The 16,088-nt window shown below is 42.2% G+C and overlaps 1 protein-coding gene across 1 annotated transcript in view; it reads left to right on the top strand.

Moving 5' to 3' along the window:
* The window catches only part of SAMD12 (sterile alpha motif domain containing 12), a gene marked incomplete at its 3' end in the record, with an annotated part of 243,925 nt that overhangs the window by 179,103 nt on the left and 48,734 nt on the right, over positions 1-16,088 (top strand). The window contains exon 3 of the mRNA XM_081258420.1: positions 14,642-14,771. Coding sequence (XP_081114546.1) covers positions 14,642-14,771 — 130 coding nt within the window. The remainder of the gene's footprint in view (positions 1-14,641; positions 14,772-16,088) is intronic.

Here is a 16,088-nt window from a genome sequence, read left to right as displayed (position 1 = left end):
ATAATAAGGTAAATGCTGGTTACTCTTTTTTTTAACTTTGAATCAATCTGCAGTCATAATATAGCAGATCAAATAGAGGTTGTAGAGCAAAGTATACACTGTTAAGCATGACAATATATAAATAATACTATATAGATGACAAAGGTGGGACTTGGAAGGAGATGAATAAGAGTTGAAAATGTAAGACGAAGGAAATTAACAGCCATAGAAAAAAATTAAAGGGAGCTTATTTGGGAAATCCTATATTTAAGTATATTAAGGCTACAAAGATAACTAATTAAGAGATAAAGTTAATAATACAAAAAGCAAACCAAGGAAAAGGAAGGAGAAAGGTAGCATTATGTGTGCTAATTCCTCATCTTTCTCATCGGGGAGTCCACAGGTAATTCTGTAAGTCTGATGAATTAAAGAGACTGAAAGAGGAACCATTAAGAGGTTGGCCCTGGAAATTGCAACTGGGGTTGGAGAAGGGAGGTATTTGAGTTAGACTGTGTATGTGTTCAACTTTGAAGAAATAATAGTTTCCAGTGAGAAGAGATGGAACTTGTATTTTTCACTATAAGCTCTTTTGTATAACTTTTTAAAAAACCATGTGCATGCTTTCCTTGATAGCAACAAGAAGGTTACAAACAGACAGTATGACTACAGAAGTATAAAAATGACCTAAATTGGTAAGCAAGTAAAGGTGCATAATTTTTTGTTCAGAGGGAAATGTATCCTTAAAAACACGTGCATGGACATGGATTCTGGAAGAATAGTTTATAAAGATAAAAGTAATTGTGTTAATGAGATAAATCCTGGTAAAATTTTCTTTAGTTGTATGAATAAGTTTTTTAAAAGAATATGTAAATATATAAGGAAATGTTTTTGCTTTTATCATATAATGCATCTTACCTCCATTTTATTCTCTTCCCTGTTATATGTAAATAGTAAGATTTTCAAAGCTCTATCAATCTTCGATTGTCACGCTATTTTGTCCACCTGACCCGTTTATCTGAACTAAAGTTTGCCCCTCTATTAGTCAGCTTGGACTGCCATAACAAAACACCATCAAACTGTGTAGCTCAAATAACAGAAATTTATTTTGTCACAGTTCTGGGGGCTGGAAGTTCAAGATCGGGGTCCCAGCATGCAGCTTCTGGTGAGCGCTCTCTTCCTGGCTTGGAGACAGCCACCTTCTTGCTGTGTCCACATCCTGTGGAGAGAGATACAAAGAGCTCTCTGTTGTCTCTTGTTCTACAAGGACAGTGATTCTGTGGGATCAGGACCCCACTTTATGACCTCATTTAACCTTAATTACTTCCATAAAATCTCTGCCTCCAAATATAGTAACACTGAGGGTTAGGCCCTAGCATAGGTATTTTGGGGGACACAAACACTTAGTCCATAACAGCCCCCATTGACTTAAGTTGTCACATGGCTCAGTTGAACATACAGACAAATTATTTTGCCACTGAGAAGTCATGGACCTGGAGAATGACTATCCTTTATGTAGACTTGAATTTTAAAGCCAATTAACAGTAGTATTAGAAGCTTTACATAGACTGGCCCCTACCCTAACAGATTCTAGAGTTTTTAGGCTCTCCAATCCCAAGTCCCCATCCTGTCCCTGCTAAATACAGTTGCAGCAGCATTTTCTTAGTGCTTTTGTTTTCTCCTGAGTGCCAATAGCATGGTACCCTCAACTTCCCTAAGACCCGTCGGCCCTCTCTTTTCCTGTAAAATCATCCAAAGTGAACACTCAGCCTTTTGATTATTTTATTTGATCTTCACAACAACTTTGTAAGATGGGGAGAGATGTTTTTATTCACATTTTATTGGTCACGTAGTTGAGAGGCAGAGATGAGCATTGCCCCACTGTACAGTGCAAAATATGTGCCTCCTTCCATAATAAGGAGAATGGAAAGAGCCCTGGACTAGAGGTCTTATGACTGGTGCTGATCCCAGATCTAAGCTTGGCATACCCAGCTTATGACAAAGGCAGGGTTGTTTTTCATCAGATTTATCTTCATTGATTCAATCACAGAAGTCTGGCACTGAGAACCTCAGTAAGATAAGTCACATCTTCTTTTCCCTACATCCATCAAGCCAAAGTGATATCATGATCCACATTTTCCCCCTGTGTCCATCAGGCCAGAGTGATAGTATGGAGTAAGCATGGAGTTTGAGTTCACTAGCAGTGTGACCTTGGATGAGTTACTTTACCCCTCTAAGCCTGTTTCTCTATAAACTGAAAATAATAACTACTTTGTAGATTGTTGGGAGGATTGTAGATTGTTGGGAAGATTAAAGACAATTTATCTAAAGTACTTAAAACAATTCTTCCCATATGCTGTTACAAAAATGTACCTAATATTATGTCTAGAATGGCATTAATCTCCTCTGCCACATTCCCAAGCCTGATTTGCTCCAACTTCACCAGGCCTGTTCTCCTAGCAGTTTCAGAGGAACAAGAAGAATGCCCAAGCACGGAGGGCCTCTTGACCTGGCCCATCATCACCTCTGCCTTGTTCTTTTTTTTTTTAACTTTTTATTTTATATTAGAGTATATCCGATTAACAATGTAGTTTCAGGTGCCCAGCAAAGCAACTCAGCCATACGTATACATGTGTCCAGACTCCCCTCCCATCTAGGCTACCCCATACTACTGAGCAGAGTTCCCTGTGCTATACAGTAGGTCCTTATTGGTTATCCTTTTTAAATATAGCAATGTTTACATCTGCCTTGTTCTTTTGATCAAAGCAAGCCACAAGCTCCTTTCTCTCCCTCCCCTAGACTCAAGAGATGGAGAAATAGATGCTACCTTGTGACCTAAGGACCTCAGGTCTTATTGCAAAAGGTCTTTTTTTTTGCACTGAGGACATTTTTGTTATCAATCTACCACATTGTTGTTCCAAAGGAATTTTGTAAACATATGAAATGATGATCAACAACCAATTTTCTGGTTCCTGTTCGCTTTCAGTTTTGCTTTTGTTCATTCAGCATTCACCCATGGGTACGTGCTCAGAGTGTCCATGTGCCTTGGCACCTCGCAGGCATAGCCTCTCCCTTGTAGGGTGGGCTTATCTGGGTGGATGAGTGGTGGGTTTTCCCACTGTACCGTGAGCAGGCACACGGTACAGTGTGATCCTCTCCCTTCGTGTTCCACTTGACAGGTGCAACAATCTGGGCTGATAAGAAAGGCAGGCCTTGGTAACCAGAGCCATCTGGGATGCCAGAGGCATCTTGTTTCCTCTTGACTTACTGCGCATGTCTGTTTATTCCCTCCATGAGATTTTTTTTTTTTTTTTTTTTTTTTGCGGTACGCGGACCTCTCACTGTTGTGGCCTCTCCCGCTGTGGAGCACAGGTTCCGGACGCACAGGCTCAGCGGCCATGGCTCACAGGCCCAGCTGCTCCGCGGCATGTGGGATCTTCCCGGACTGGGGCACGAACCCGTGTCCCCTGCATCGGCAGGTGGACTCCCAACCACTGCGCCACCAGGGAAGCCCCCTCCATGAGGTTTTATTGTTAGAAACCCTGATACCCAGTAGCGCACATTTGGGATGCAACAGATCCTAACCAGCATTACATGCAAGCATCTGCTTCACAGCTTGTAAGTGGTAGAGTCCACACATCTAGATGTGCACCTTTATAAATAGCTAGGTGCCTGGGGGATCTGGGCCATATCTTTGGTATGGAATTAGGACACTTTGTGCCTGACTGTCCCCGGAGACAAGAAAGAGCTGACTCTGAGTCCGAGAAAAACCACTGGCACAACCTCTTGTTGGAAGACATGAGGTGCTGTTTGTGTAGTTGCAGCAAAGCCGGCCTGAATAAGGAGGACCATTGCCTTGTGTCTCCTAATTTGGTATCTTTATTTTTCCATCTTTCTTTTCTTTCCTTCTACATGTTTTCACTCTCGCCCTGCTTCTATACCTACCTTTTCCACTAGTGCCTTTTCATCCTCCTCCTTTCCTATCAGCTGTTTTTCTTCAGGTCTCAGCTCAGTACACCTAGCACCATCTCACAATGCCTGTAACTCAGCTCACGTCAGCTGAACTCCGAGGACTGTCTGTGTTCACTGCACTATTGCTTCCCCAAGTCAGGCTTGGGAATCCAGCAGGAGAGTGTACTGATGCCATGCAAGGGATGCGAAGATAAGTCTCCTGAGTACATCATATGTGGCAGGCACTTTTTTTTTTTTTTTTTTTGTGGTACGCGGGCCTCTCACTGTTGTGGCCTCTCCCGTTACGGAGCACAGCCTCCGGACGCGCAGAATCAGCAGCCATGGCTCACAGGCCCAGCCACTCCACGGCATATGGGATCCTCCTGGACCGGGGCACGAACCCGTGTCCCCTGCATTGGCAGGCGGACTCTCAACCACTGCGCCACCAGGGAAGCCCGTGGCAGGCACTTTTAAGCATTTAGATAAACTACTTCTAATCCTTACACCAAGGACAAGATAGGAATTATTTCCAGCATATTGAGGAGCATGTTGAGAAAGGTTTAGTGACCTTCCCAAGGTCACAGTGCTAGTGAATTCCAGAGCCGGCCTTCAGTCCAGGTCCACATGATTCCAAATGCCAAGTTCTTTCATTATATCACTCGTTATGTCATTCAAAAAAAGAAAAAAAGTGAGGATCGAGCTATCTTGCTAAGAATTATAGTGTTGGAAAGTCTCTGCATTTTTGGCTCAATATGAGAGAAATCTAATTGGAGGAAAGCCTGTTTTACTCTCAACCTGTGAATGTCAAAAGCACAGCTGGGACTTGAACCAGTTTTCTGACACTCAAGGCTATAGGAGCCGTGATATATGATGGACAGACCGTTGTTGCATTCCTTCAGCAAATTATTGTTGCTATGTGCCAGGCATTGTTCTAAAGTGTGGGATTCTTCGTGAAATAAAAAGGATCCTTGCCGTTGTGGAGGTTGCAAGCCAGTGGAAAGAAACAGGTAATAAACAAAAGACAAAATAAGTTAGCTCTGTAGTGTGTGAGCTGATACTTACTATGGAGAAGGAAGCAGTGGAACAGGGTAATTAATGAGTGCTAGAAGCCGGAGGGAGGAGTGTTGCATTTTTAATCAGGGAGATTAAAGTAGGACTTATTGAAAAGGTAGTATTTGAACAAAGGCTCGAAGGAAGGGAGGGAATTAGCTGTGTGGGTATCTGGGAGGACACCATTTCACGCAAAACAAGGAGTGGGTATAGTTGGCATTTGTGAGCAACAGCAAGAAGGCTGGTATCGTGGGAGCACATGTATTAAGGAAAGAGTTGTAGTAAAGGTGGCATCAAAGATGCTGTGTGCTCAGATTGCTTAAGGTTGTGTTAAATGTTTTAAAGATTTAAAATAAGGGCAAGGGAAAAACAAAATGACCTGTTAGGTGCATTAGGCACCTTGATGAAGTCATCTAGATGTGGCATAATAGTGTTTCTGATCAGGATCGTAGCAATGTCGGTGATGAAGAGATTGGAGTCTGGATATATTGGAAGTTAGACCCCTCAAGTTTTCCCAGCAGATGAGGTGTGGAATACAAGAGAAAGAGAGGCATCTGTGATGAATCCAAGATTTGGGGCTTCAGCAACGGGAAGTGTAGCATTTCTCTCAGATGAGCTGTAGAAGGCAGTTTTTTTGTTTGTTTGTTTGTTTGTTTTTTGCGGTACGCGGGCATCTCACTGTTGTGACCTCTCCCGCCGCGGAGCACAGGCTCCGGACGCGCAGGCTCAGCGGCCGTGGCTCATGGGCCCAGCCGCTCCGCGGCATGTGGGATCTTCCCAGACCGGGGCACGAACCCATGTCCCCTGCATCAGCAGGCAGACTCTCAACCACTGCGCCACCAGGGAAGCCCTAGAAGACAGTTCTGAGAGGAAGAACAGGAGCTCATTTTTGGCCAAGTTGAACTAGAAAAGTTTCCTTGGTATGCATATGGAACTGTGAAGTGGTCAGTTGTATATTTGATTCTTTACTCTGGGGAGACAACAGAGAGAGACATACAATTAAAAGACGTGATCCCACGGACAGCACCAATGTGATGTGTGGACTGGAAATCAGTGCAGTGGGTAGTGAGATTTGTCTTGAATTGCTCCAGAGGTAGGACTCAAAAAATCAGTGAGAAAGATGATGGAAGTCTGACTTTGACACAAAGGACCATTTTGAACTACTAACGCTTATAGCAATGGAATAATGGTGTGTTTCACAGGATGCATTTTCTAATGCTGTAAACTTTCAGGGAGGGTCTTGAATCTAGATCATCACTTTCTCAGATCTAGATCCAGATTTCTTTAGATCTTGTGCAGCTTCAAAAAAAAAGAGAAAAGAAAAATGTAGTAATTATTTTCAGTTAAGAGATTGACATTTGCTCTTTATGTATTCAAGTAAAGTTGTTTACACACACACACCCTTGATACATCCATCATGGCCCAGGTTTACTAGTCACCATTCTATTGATAGATGTCTTAGAGTGTATTGGACTCTTGCCTTGGGTTTAAACTTGAACCTACTGACTATTTAGATTCCTTCAAACTTTCAGTTTCTATGATTCTGAGCATTTAGGAAGGAAAAAAACCATCAAAAAATTCAATATGGACAAATTAAGGGAAAACAATTATGTCAAGCCAAAGGTCTTTTTTTACTTTAATGACACCACCATGATGATGCCTTAAAAACAGTGGTTTTCAAACTTTTAATCCCAGGACCCTGTTACAGTCTTTAAAGTTATTGAGGACCTCAGAGACCTTTTCTTTACATGGATGGTGCAGATATGGGAGAATAACCAAGTACCCTGTTTAATAAGGATCTCAAATGATGAATTGAAACCTGCAAAATTGAGGTTCACAAAAATCTACCTTCAGTATAAGAGAGCTGTAGCTTGACAGAAATTCATTTAAAGAAGATGCAAAGTTTTAGAACTTTCCCCTAAGTCCTGTATAGTCAATGATACGACTCAGTAATAATGAAGGTTTAGGCTTAATAACACATTTCATTCATCATATTTAAGACACTGCCTTTTGAAGGAAATATTAACAAGCTACAGTGCCCTGTGGAGGAGACTGGAAAGTGAAAGGTCTAAAACAGTTGCCATGTGGAAAACAGTTGAAGAAACTAATCAGGGCCACACTGTGTACTTGGAAGAAGTACTGAAGTTGCTTAGCCACTACTGCTACTTAGAGGTGTCATCCTGCTCAGAAGAGATGAGCATCACAAATTAGGAAGCATAAAGTGATCCAGGTGATATTAAAGCAGTGGTCAATGTTAGAAAATGTGAATGAAATGCATCTTTCATTCATCCAAGAGGAAAGGTGTTCAGCTTTTACCTGGAAACTTTCTAGCAGCGAGATACCCTCTCTTGGGAAGACAAGACGTTTAAGAGCGTCATTCATCCTAAGACATTTTGGTTTGAACCCAAAAGTGACCAGGTGGATGTTATAAACTTCCCTGGGGATAGAATACAATAGAAGAGATACCTTTTAAAATTTGTCTAACCACTGTTTTCTCATGAAAGAGTTCAGGTCGCAGAAGAGGGCGTTATTAGTACTTTAAAATTATATAATTTAAATGCCAAGTATTCTGTGAACTAGCCCATCCTTCTTGATCATTAGAGGCCCTTTTTTTTGGTAAATGAGCATAAAAGCTGCTAAAATATACATTAATGGGTTATTGTTTGTGTGTGTGTGTGTGTGTGTGTGTTCCTCTCCCCTCTCTTCCTTCCTTTTTCCAATCTTGAGTAAGATGACACAATAGAAGCCAATAAAAAGAAGACTTAGAACTAAAGAAAAAACATTACAAGATGGTAAGAGAAGGAAGAAGCATTTTTAGAGTTTGCAAATGCTTGCTTATAATGAGATGCTGCAAGTATGTTGCCCACTTCCTGATGTTTGGCCATAAAGCTTGCTTTGTCCTGCCAGTGGAAATAAACAAGTCTTTGCTTTCTCTACTTTTTCGCAATCAACCCGCTGGGCTTCATGTAAGCTTAGCTCCTTAAGAGTTTGTACAACTATTGGGGACTTAAAATTTCAGCATTCTCTTATAAATCAAAACACAGTAAATTAAAAGAGAATTTATATTGCAAAACAAATAAGAGATAATTGAATTACAAGATAAAATTTAACTTTAAAAGCACTTTGTAATATTGATATGTTCTTTCAATATCAGACTTCTTTAAAGCATTTTTTATTACTTAGCAGAAATGCTTCAGGTTTACCTTAAAGAACTTAAAACTTGAGAACTCTCTCCAGTTAAATACAAATCAGAAGTTACTGTAAAATGTAGCTGAAATTATTGAATAAGGGTAAATTAAAGTAGGAATTACTTGCAAAAAAAAGTAATTTGCAAACAACTTTTCCCTCAGGAATGTAATGTGTCTTTTGCATAAAGTGAGGTCTCTATAAAACAGAAAGTGTGCATATGTCAATGCTACTCCCTCACTTGGTCCCAGCTTACCCTTCCCCCTCCCTGTGTCCTCAAGTCCATTCTCTAAGTCTGTGTCTTTATTCCTGTCCTGCCCCTATACACTACCAAATGTAAAATAGATAGCTAGTGGGAAGCAGCCTCACAGCACAGGGAGATCAGCTCGGTGCTTTGTGACCACCTAGAGGGGTGGGATAGGGAGGGTGGGAAGGAGATGCAAGAGAGAGGAAATATGGGGATATATGTATACATATCGCTGATTCACTTTGTTATACAGCAGCAACTAACACACCATTGTAAAGCAATTATACTCCAATAAAGATGCTAAAAAAAAGAAAAAGAAAAAACAGACCGTGAAGCCATCTGAAATATACATTCAGATTGTCTATAGAAAGGCCAGGACCAATTCAGAAAGAAAATGCCTAGAATTCCTCTTGGTGTTACAATGCATGGGGGTTAAGGTAGCAAACTGCCTCCAGCCTCTTTCAGGGGCAGCAGAACAAACCAAAATTGCCTCCAGGGATGGATATCCAGAGAATGATGTAGCAGGCCTGAGTGTAGAGAAAGAAACAGGGCCAGTGTTTTTTCTGATGTTTGCCTTGGGCAAGATTTGTTTTCATTATTTTCTACTGAATATGAAATACTATCTCTTTGCTTTACAAACTGTAATTTCGGTTTAGGCTCCTTCTGTGGGGGGAAATAAAATGCAGCATATTCGAGAAAATTATCTAACGTTGGGTGCGGAGAGAGGCATGAGTGTTGGGTGGCAGAGGAAAGGAGGAGAGTTGAAGTAACACTCTGGAGCTACGAAGATGGGACAACTCTGCACCTCCCAGTGGGACAACGTGATAAATAGACTGATGTGCGTTTAACACGTGCTTGTTCCAAATGGCCCGTGGAAATCAGGTCTAAGCCTTTTAAAGAAACCAGGTTATGTTTCTGCTTTGTACATAGGTTCATTTGTGCCATCTTTTAGATTCCACGGATAAGTGATAGCATACGGTAGGTGTCTCTCTCTTGCTGACTTCCTTCACGTAGTATGATCATCTCTGGTTGCATCCATGTTGCTGCAAACGGTGTTATTTTGTTCTTTTTTATGGCTGACTGAGTCACTCTGCTGCACAGTAGAGGTTGGCACACCATTGTAGATCAACTCTACTTTGATTAAAAAGAAAGAAAGAAAGAAAGGAAAGAGCCCGGTTATGGCATTCACTCCCCAAGCCTGGGTGCCCTTGGGGTTGGGGGCATCATGACAGAAGGCAGAGGAGCGCAGGTTGACCTGGGCTGCTGGGTGAGCAGCTGAGGCGGAACAAACAAAAGTCTGCTATGAGAATAGAGAAGGCAGCACGCACTGGGGCAGCTGAAGTCCATGGTGGCTCTTCACAAGTGAATGTGTATGGCTGAGTAATAGTCTACTGTATACATGGACCACATCTTCTTTATCCAGTCGTCTGTCGATGGACGCTCAGGTGGCTTCCATGTCCTGGTAGTGAGGTGAGTGGACCCAGAAACTGTCATACGGAGTGGGGTAAGTCAGAAAGAACAACACATACCATAGGCTAATGCGTATGTATGGAATCTAAAAAAAGAAAACTTGGTTCTGAAGAATGTAGTGGCAGGACAGGAATAAAGACGCAGACGTAGAGAACGGACTTGAGGATGCAGGGAGGGGGAAGGGTAAGCTGGGACGAAGTGAGAGAGTGGTGTGGACATATATACACTACCAAATGTAAAATAGATAGCTAGTGGGAAGCAGCCTCATAGCACAGGGAGATTAGCTCTGTGCTTTGTGACCACCTAGAGGGATGGGATAGGGAGGGTGGGAGGGAGACGCAAGAGGGAGGGGATATGGGGATAGATGTATATGTATAGCTGCTTCACTTTGTTATACAGCAGAAACTAACACACCATTGTAAAGCAATTATACTGCAATAAAGATGTTAAGAAAATAATTATTCAGATAAAAAATGTTAATGTGTAGCAAACTAATAACAAGTTCATATTAGAGCCAAGGCTAAGAATCAGTTGATAAATGGGGCCGATACATGTATCACTATCTGAGTAAGAGACAAACAGGGCTTATTAATGGTAGGAATCTGTATCCCTCCCCACTGTATTTGTTATGCCTGTTTACACGGAGGCATATCCCCATAGGTTTGTGTGGTCTTAAAAATCTGTACCTGAAGCTTTGTGTTTATTGCTGTCCAAGCATGTAACACCAAATTACTGCTGAGTAAGAGTATATTGTGAAGGCAAAGCAAAGCAACACCTGGATTGTTAGCCTCAGAACACCTGGATTTATAATAAAAGGAAATTTATAACACAAGAGTACATGGTAAGCTGGTGAGGATGTATTCTGAGTTGACTTGGTGTGTTTGGATTAATCTCCCCCTGAATCTCCAGTTGATGAGACTTGTCTTGGAGCTGAGGGTGCTCCATTTCCTAGGAAATGAGCAAGTTAAAGAATGACCTCCCAGGAAGTTTGGTATATTGATGTATAAGCAATTTATCTTCTTGCCTTTCCCTTCCTAATTTACAGCCTTCTGTGACTGGTTTATAGGGGTTTTCAAAAGATGTGATTAGCTTTACTTGCAAGAAACTTGCAAGGGGTTTCAGGGCAATGATGTGTCAGCTAAGAACTCATTCAGCTAATCTGAAGGAAAATTTTTAGAGCAGGAAGGAGCCAGATTCAGAGGTGCTGACTTGTGAAACATGGTAGGAAGTGCATTCCTAGCTAAAAGAGCTGAAACTCTGGCTTCCTAATCATGCGAGGGAAAAGTGATGACTAGCAAAAGGGAAAGAGCTAAACAACAACAAAACATGCACTCATTTGCACCATCCATGCCAGAGGCCCTTCTTTCTCATCAAAATTAGGAAAGCAATTGATATGGTTGTATGCAGTGATTAGAGGGAAGATGGCTGGCAGGCTGTGACTAGAGTATGCAGAGTGGTAGGGAGACGGACAAGTCTGATTAGGAGCCACGTGAGCAGCACACAGTCGGGGTAGAGCAGCGAGGGCTAGACTTGAAATTCGCTGCTGATTAAAAGTAAGGCAGGGCTTCCCTGGTGGCGCAGTGGTTGAGAGTCCGCCTGCCGATGCGGGGGACGCGGGTTCGTGCCCCGGTCCGGGAAGATCCCACATGCCGCGGAGCGGCTGGGCCCGTGAGCCATGGCCGCTGAGCCTGCGCGTCCGGAGCCTGTGCTCCGCGGCGGGAGAGGCCACAACAGTGAGAGGCCCGCGTACCCGCAAAAAAAAAAAAAAAAAAAAAAAAGTAAGGCAGGTCTGTGAGCTCAGGCTCAGTGAGAATGGTTTCATTTCATTAATTCATTCGCTTGTTCACCGTGGCTCTGTAGAGCATCTGTTAAGTGCACGGCACTCCGGGGAGCACAGTCATAACTATTGTATCCTCACTGAGTGTTCCAGTTACTAGGGTTGCAAAACAAATTACCCCAACACTTAATGGTGGAAGACATACATGATGCTCGTGGATTATGTGTGTCTCTGCATCATGGCGTCTGAGCTGGAAGATTTGAATCCTGGTAGCTGGAATCATCTAAAGCTTGGTTACTCATTTGTCTGACAGTTGATAGGGTTGGTGGTAGCTGTCAGCTGAGACTTTAAGCTGGGGGATTGGCCAAAACTCCTATACCTGGTCTCTTCATATGGTCAGAGCTTCCTCATGCTATAGTGGCCAGGTTCCGAAGGTGAGTGCCAGAGAGGGTGAGCCAGGCAGAAGCTCTGTCTCTTTTCTGATGTAGCTCAGAAGTCACAGGTAGCACCAACTCTGCTGTACTCCACTGGCTAGGCCCTCCATGAACCCTGTCAAAATGCAGACGGAGACAACATCAACCCCAAATATCGGAGGAATGAAAGTCACAATCAGTGAAAAGGAGATATGTATGTGTGTATATATGTATATGTGCATATATAAAATCATCTTTGGAAAAATGCAATCTGCCACTCCTGAGAGTGAAAGAGAAAAAATTACCACAGCACAAAGTAAAAAATGATGTTTCATTTGTAATGATTTTATAAGTGATGGCCCAAAGGATCATACAATTCAAAATATACTAATAAAAAATAACACCTGAACACTGTTTTCTAAACTTGAATCGCCTGCATTTCACTTCCACTGTTTTTACTATTACCATCTGTATTATTGTTTCCTTAATTTTTCTTGAAATTGACCCATTTTTTATTGAAGTATAGTTGATGTACAATATTGTAAGTTACAGGTGCACAATATAGTGAGACACGATTTTTAAAGCTTATACTCCATTTATAGTTATTATAAAACATTGGCTATATTCCCCGTTTTGTACAATATATTCTTGTAGCTTATTTTATACCTATTAGTTTGTACCTCGTAGTCCCCTCCTCCTATCATGCCCCTCCCCTCTTCCGTCTCCCCACTGGTAACCACTAGCCTGTTCTGTATATCTGCAAGTCTGCTTCTTTGTTGTTATAGTCACTAGTTTGTTGTATTTTTTAGATTCCACATGTAAGTGATATCATACAGTATTTGTCTTTCTCTGACTTATTTCACTTAGCATAACACCCGCAAAGTCTATCCATGTTGCTGCAAATGGCAAAATTTCATTCTTTTTTATGGATGAGTAGTATTTCATTATACACACACACACACACACACACACACACCTTCTTTATCGATTCATCTATCAATGGACATTTAAGTTGCTTCTGTATCTTGGCAGTTGTAAATAATGACCCAGGTTTTGTTAACTCAAATTTGTTTTAAAAGCAATCAGGTATTACTACAGAAAATAGAATGTATTTTTGCCATAATTTATTTGTCATAAAATAAAGGTAACCTTAATTATTAAAAAAGTAAAACACAGCAGTTATTATATGCTAGATGAAAATTCTGCTTTCCAATGACAGTTCCGAGGCTGAAGGAAGCCCTCTCTTTGTCAAAGATCATGTTAGCAGGTGTTAGGAAGATGTTAAATCACACTCATACAAAATCAAGGCTCTCCCCTTCACATAATCTGAGAGATTGAAAGAGAAGTGAAAGAGAATGATCCCTAGTGAGGTCAGTGATATTTAAGCCCAGGTCTGTGTACTGTCCTACATCCTTTAGAGAACTTACTTGTATTAAAATCCTGATCCAGAATGCAAACACTGATCCAGAATGATAAAGATTATAGCTAGTTAGTTAAGCTTTCACTTAGCCTCAGCCAAGTCCCTGGGATCTGTGAGGCAGACCAGCATCTAGCACAGTTGATGCTTGTTGATGAATGAATGTATTTCTAACCTGCCATTGGTCAAAGGCTGGGTCCTTTGCACCTTTGTGTTCCATTTTTTTGTTTTGTTTTGTTTTTTGTGTTTTGTTTTTTTTTTTTGCTGTATGCGGGCCCCTCACTGTTGTGGCCTCTCCCATTGTGGAGCACAGGCTCCGGATGCACAGGCTCAGTGGCCATGGCTCACGGGCCCAGCCGCTCTGCGGCATGTGGGATCTTCCCGGACCGGGGCACGAACCCGTGTCCCCTGCATCGGCAGGCGGACTCTCAACCACTGCACCACCAGGGAAGCCCCTGTGTTCTGTTTTGTTTCATGAGCCTCCCTGAAAGATCCAGTGAGCAATAAATGACTCTGGCTAGTTGGCTTCTACATGAAGTCTAGCTACACTCATTATCTTATTACCATTCCCCACGTGCTGGTGGAATTGACTTTTTCCTTACCTACTGTGCGTAAATAATTCCTAGACTTTACAGGACCACCCTAAATCCAGAGCTCTCAGGAGCTATTTGTATGTAGGTATCTAAATCCTGTAACATTCATTCCTAAAATAATTACTAGCACCTGCTGGGGCCAGTTATCCTAGGTCCTAGAGATATCAGAGGATAGTGAGAAATGGACACTTTCTTGGGATACAGAGAAAGGCCACTTGGGGGCAGCTGTTTCACCCCTAAAATTTAGTCAGTTGCTTAGCAACCTAATTGTCTTGTTGTTAAAGGAATCATCAGAAAACACTACTTCCTGGGGACTTCTCCCAGTAGAGAGAATCTGAGAATAGGTGTAGTTTTCATGGCCTTCTGCACCTGGACCTTTTCTTTCTGGCTTTCAGGGGCATGGAGAAGGTCTGCAGAGGCTCAGAGGAAGACAAGAGTCAGATATTTATCTTCAGGGAATCCAGCCTGTAGCCTTTACCACACTATAAGACTTCTAACAGCAGTGCCTTTCTAGGCATGAGGCTGGCATTAACAGATCTTCTTTTCCTTCTTTATTTATAGTCGGCTACGGTGAAGCTGTCAAAACCGGTGGCTCTGTGGACTCAGCAGGATGTCTGCAAGTGGCTGAAGAAACATTGTCCGAATCAGTATCAGATCTACAGTGAGTCATTCAAACAGCATGACATAACTGGTAAAGTATGCAGTAACCGAAATATTTCACTCCCTCTCCCTCTTCCCATCTCAGTGGCCTTTCCCACACCCTTAAAATGAAAAAGCATCTCCCTGCTGAAATTGTCTGGCATGGGTTTACTTTAAAAGGAACAATAAATTCCAGATCCGGGCACGCCATGCTACTTAACAAGCATAAGTGGTTATTACAGGGAACCATGGATTTTGAATGTCCAGTATAAAAGTATGTGGTAATCAGGGTAAGGGGTTGGGGGATCCTAGAGAAAATAAGAGTGTAGCAGTCCTAGAGTAAAGAAAGGGAGGAGGTCCTTCAAATTAATTTGGTTACAGTGTCCGTAGGTAGATGTTTTAAGAAAAGGTTTCTAAATAGGAAAATTCTGGGCTGAATATAATAATACTAACTCACTGCCCCTGAGATGAATACCCTCAAAGCACAAATTAAGACTCCCTTTAAATCAAGGGGCTTCGAGTATTATATGTGGAAGTTGAGAAGCGCTTGGCAGCAGGAAATATGACAGCATAATGAACTGTAAAAGCCTGTAGGATCGTGTCTCTCAATTGGAGAATGGAGTGGGTAAGGGGGAGTGGATAGGTCCACGGTGGGAGCCCATCAGAGTAAGGGGGTCTTTTGCAGACCTCGCCTGCCCACCTGCCCTGAGATTCTGCTTGAGCGTGGGTACCATTCCTCCCACCCTCCTCTTCTGCAAACCCTATAATGAAAGATAGGATGGAGGAACATGCCCTGTGCACCAAAACTGTGCTTCAAGGTGGGAAAAAGTGTTGAGAAGATCTCATCCCAGTCCAAATTCTTCTTTCTTCTAAGCGAAAACTGACCCTCTAGTGGGAAAGGGACTTGCTGTCGAGTAGCTCAGCACACCTGATGCCAAGCCCTTTCCAGACTCATACTTTGCATCTTCAGAAATGCTAACCTCTCTATATTCACTCGCTTTTCACTTTGAAAAGGGTCACATCCAACAGAAAGCATTTATTTTTGCAGTTCAGTTTTTACCCTGTAGCTTCAAAATCTGGGGCAGATCGTACCTCCTTAGAGCAGGACTAGATGGGTGGTTTTCAAAGTGCGTTCCGTGGCGCCCTTGGTTGCACTAGAGGCTGCCAGAGGGACATGCTTTGGGTTGAGGTGGGTGTGTCTGTTTCACATATTCAAATTGCCCAGAAAACTTGATTTGGAAAAAAAAGGCTTCTAATATTAAGTAACATTTTATTTTATTTTATTTTATTTTTATTTATTTATTTGGTTGCATTGGGTCTTCGATGCTGCACACAGGCTTTCTCCAGTTGCATCGAGTGGGGGCTACTC

The sequence above is a fragment of the Mesoplodon bidens genome (assembly GCF_964165515.1).
Source record: "Mesoplodon bidens genome assembly, chromosome: 16".
Lineage (NCBI taxonomy): Eukaryota > Metazoa > Chordata > Mammalia > Artiodactyla > Ziphiidae > Mesoplodon > Mesoplodon bidens.
The sequence above is the reverse complement of the archived record's forward strand: the minus strand, read 5'-3'. Positions and strand labels throughout refer to the sequence as shown.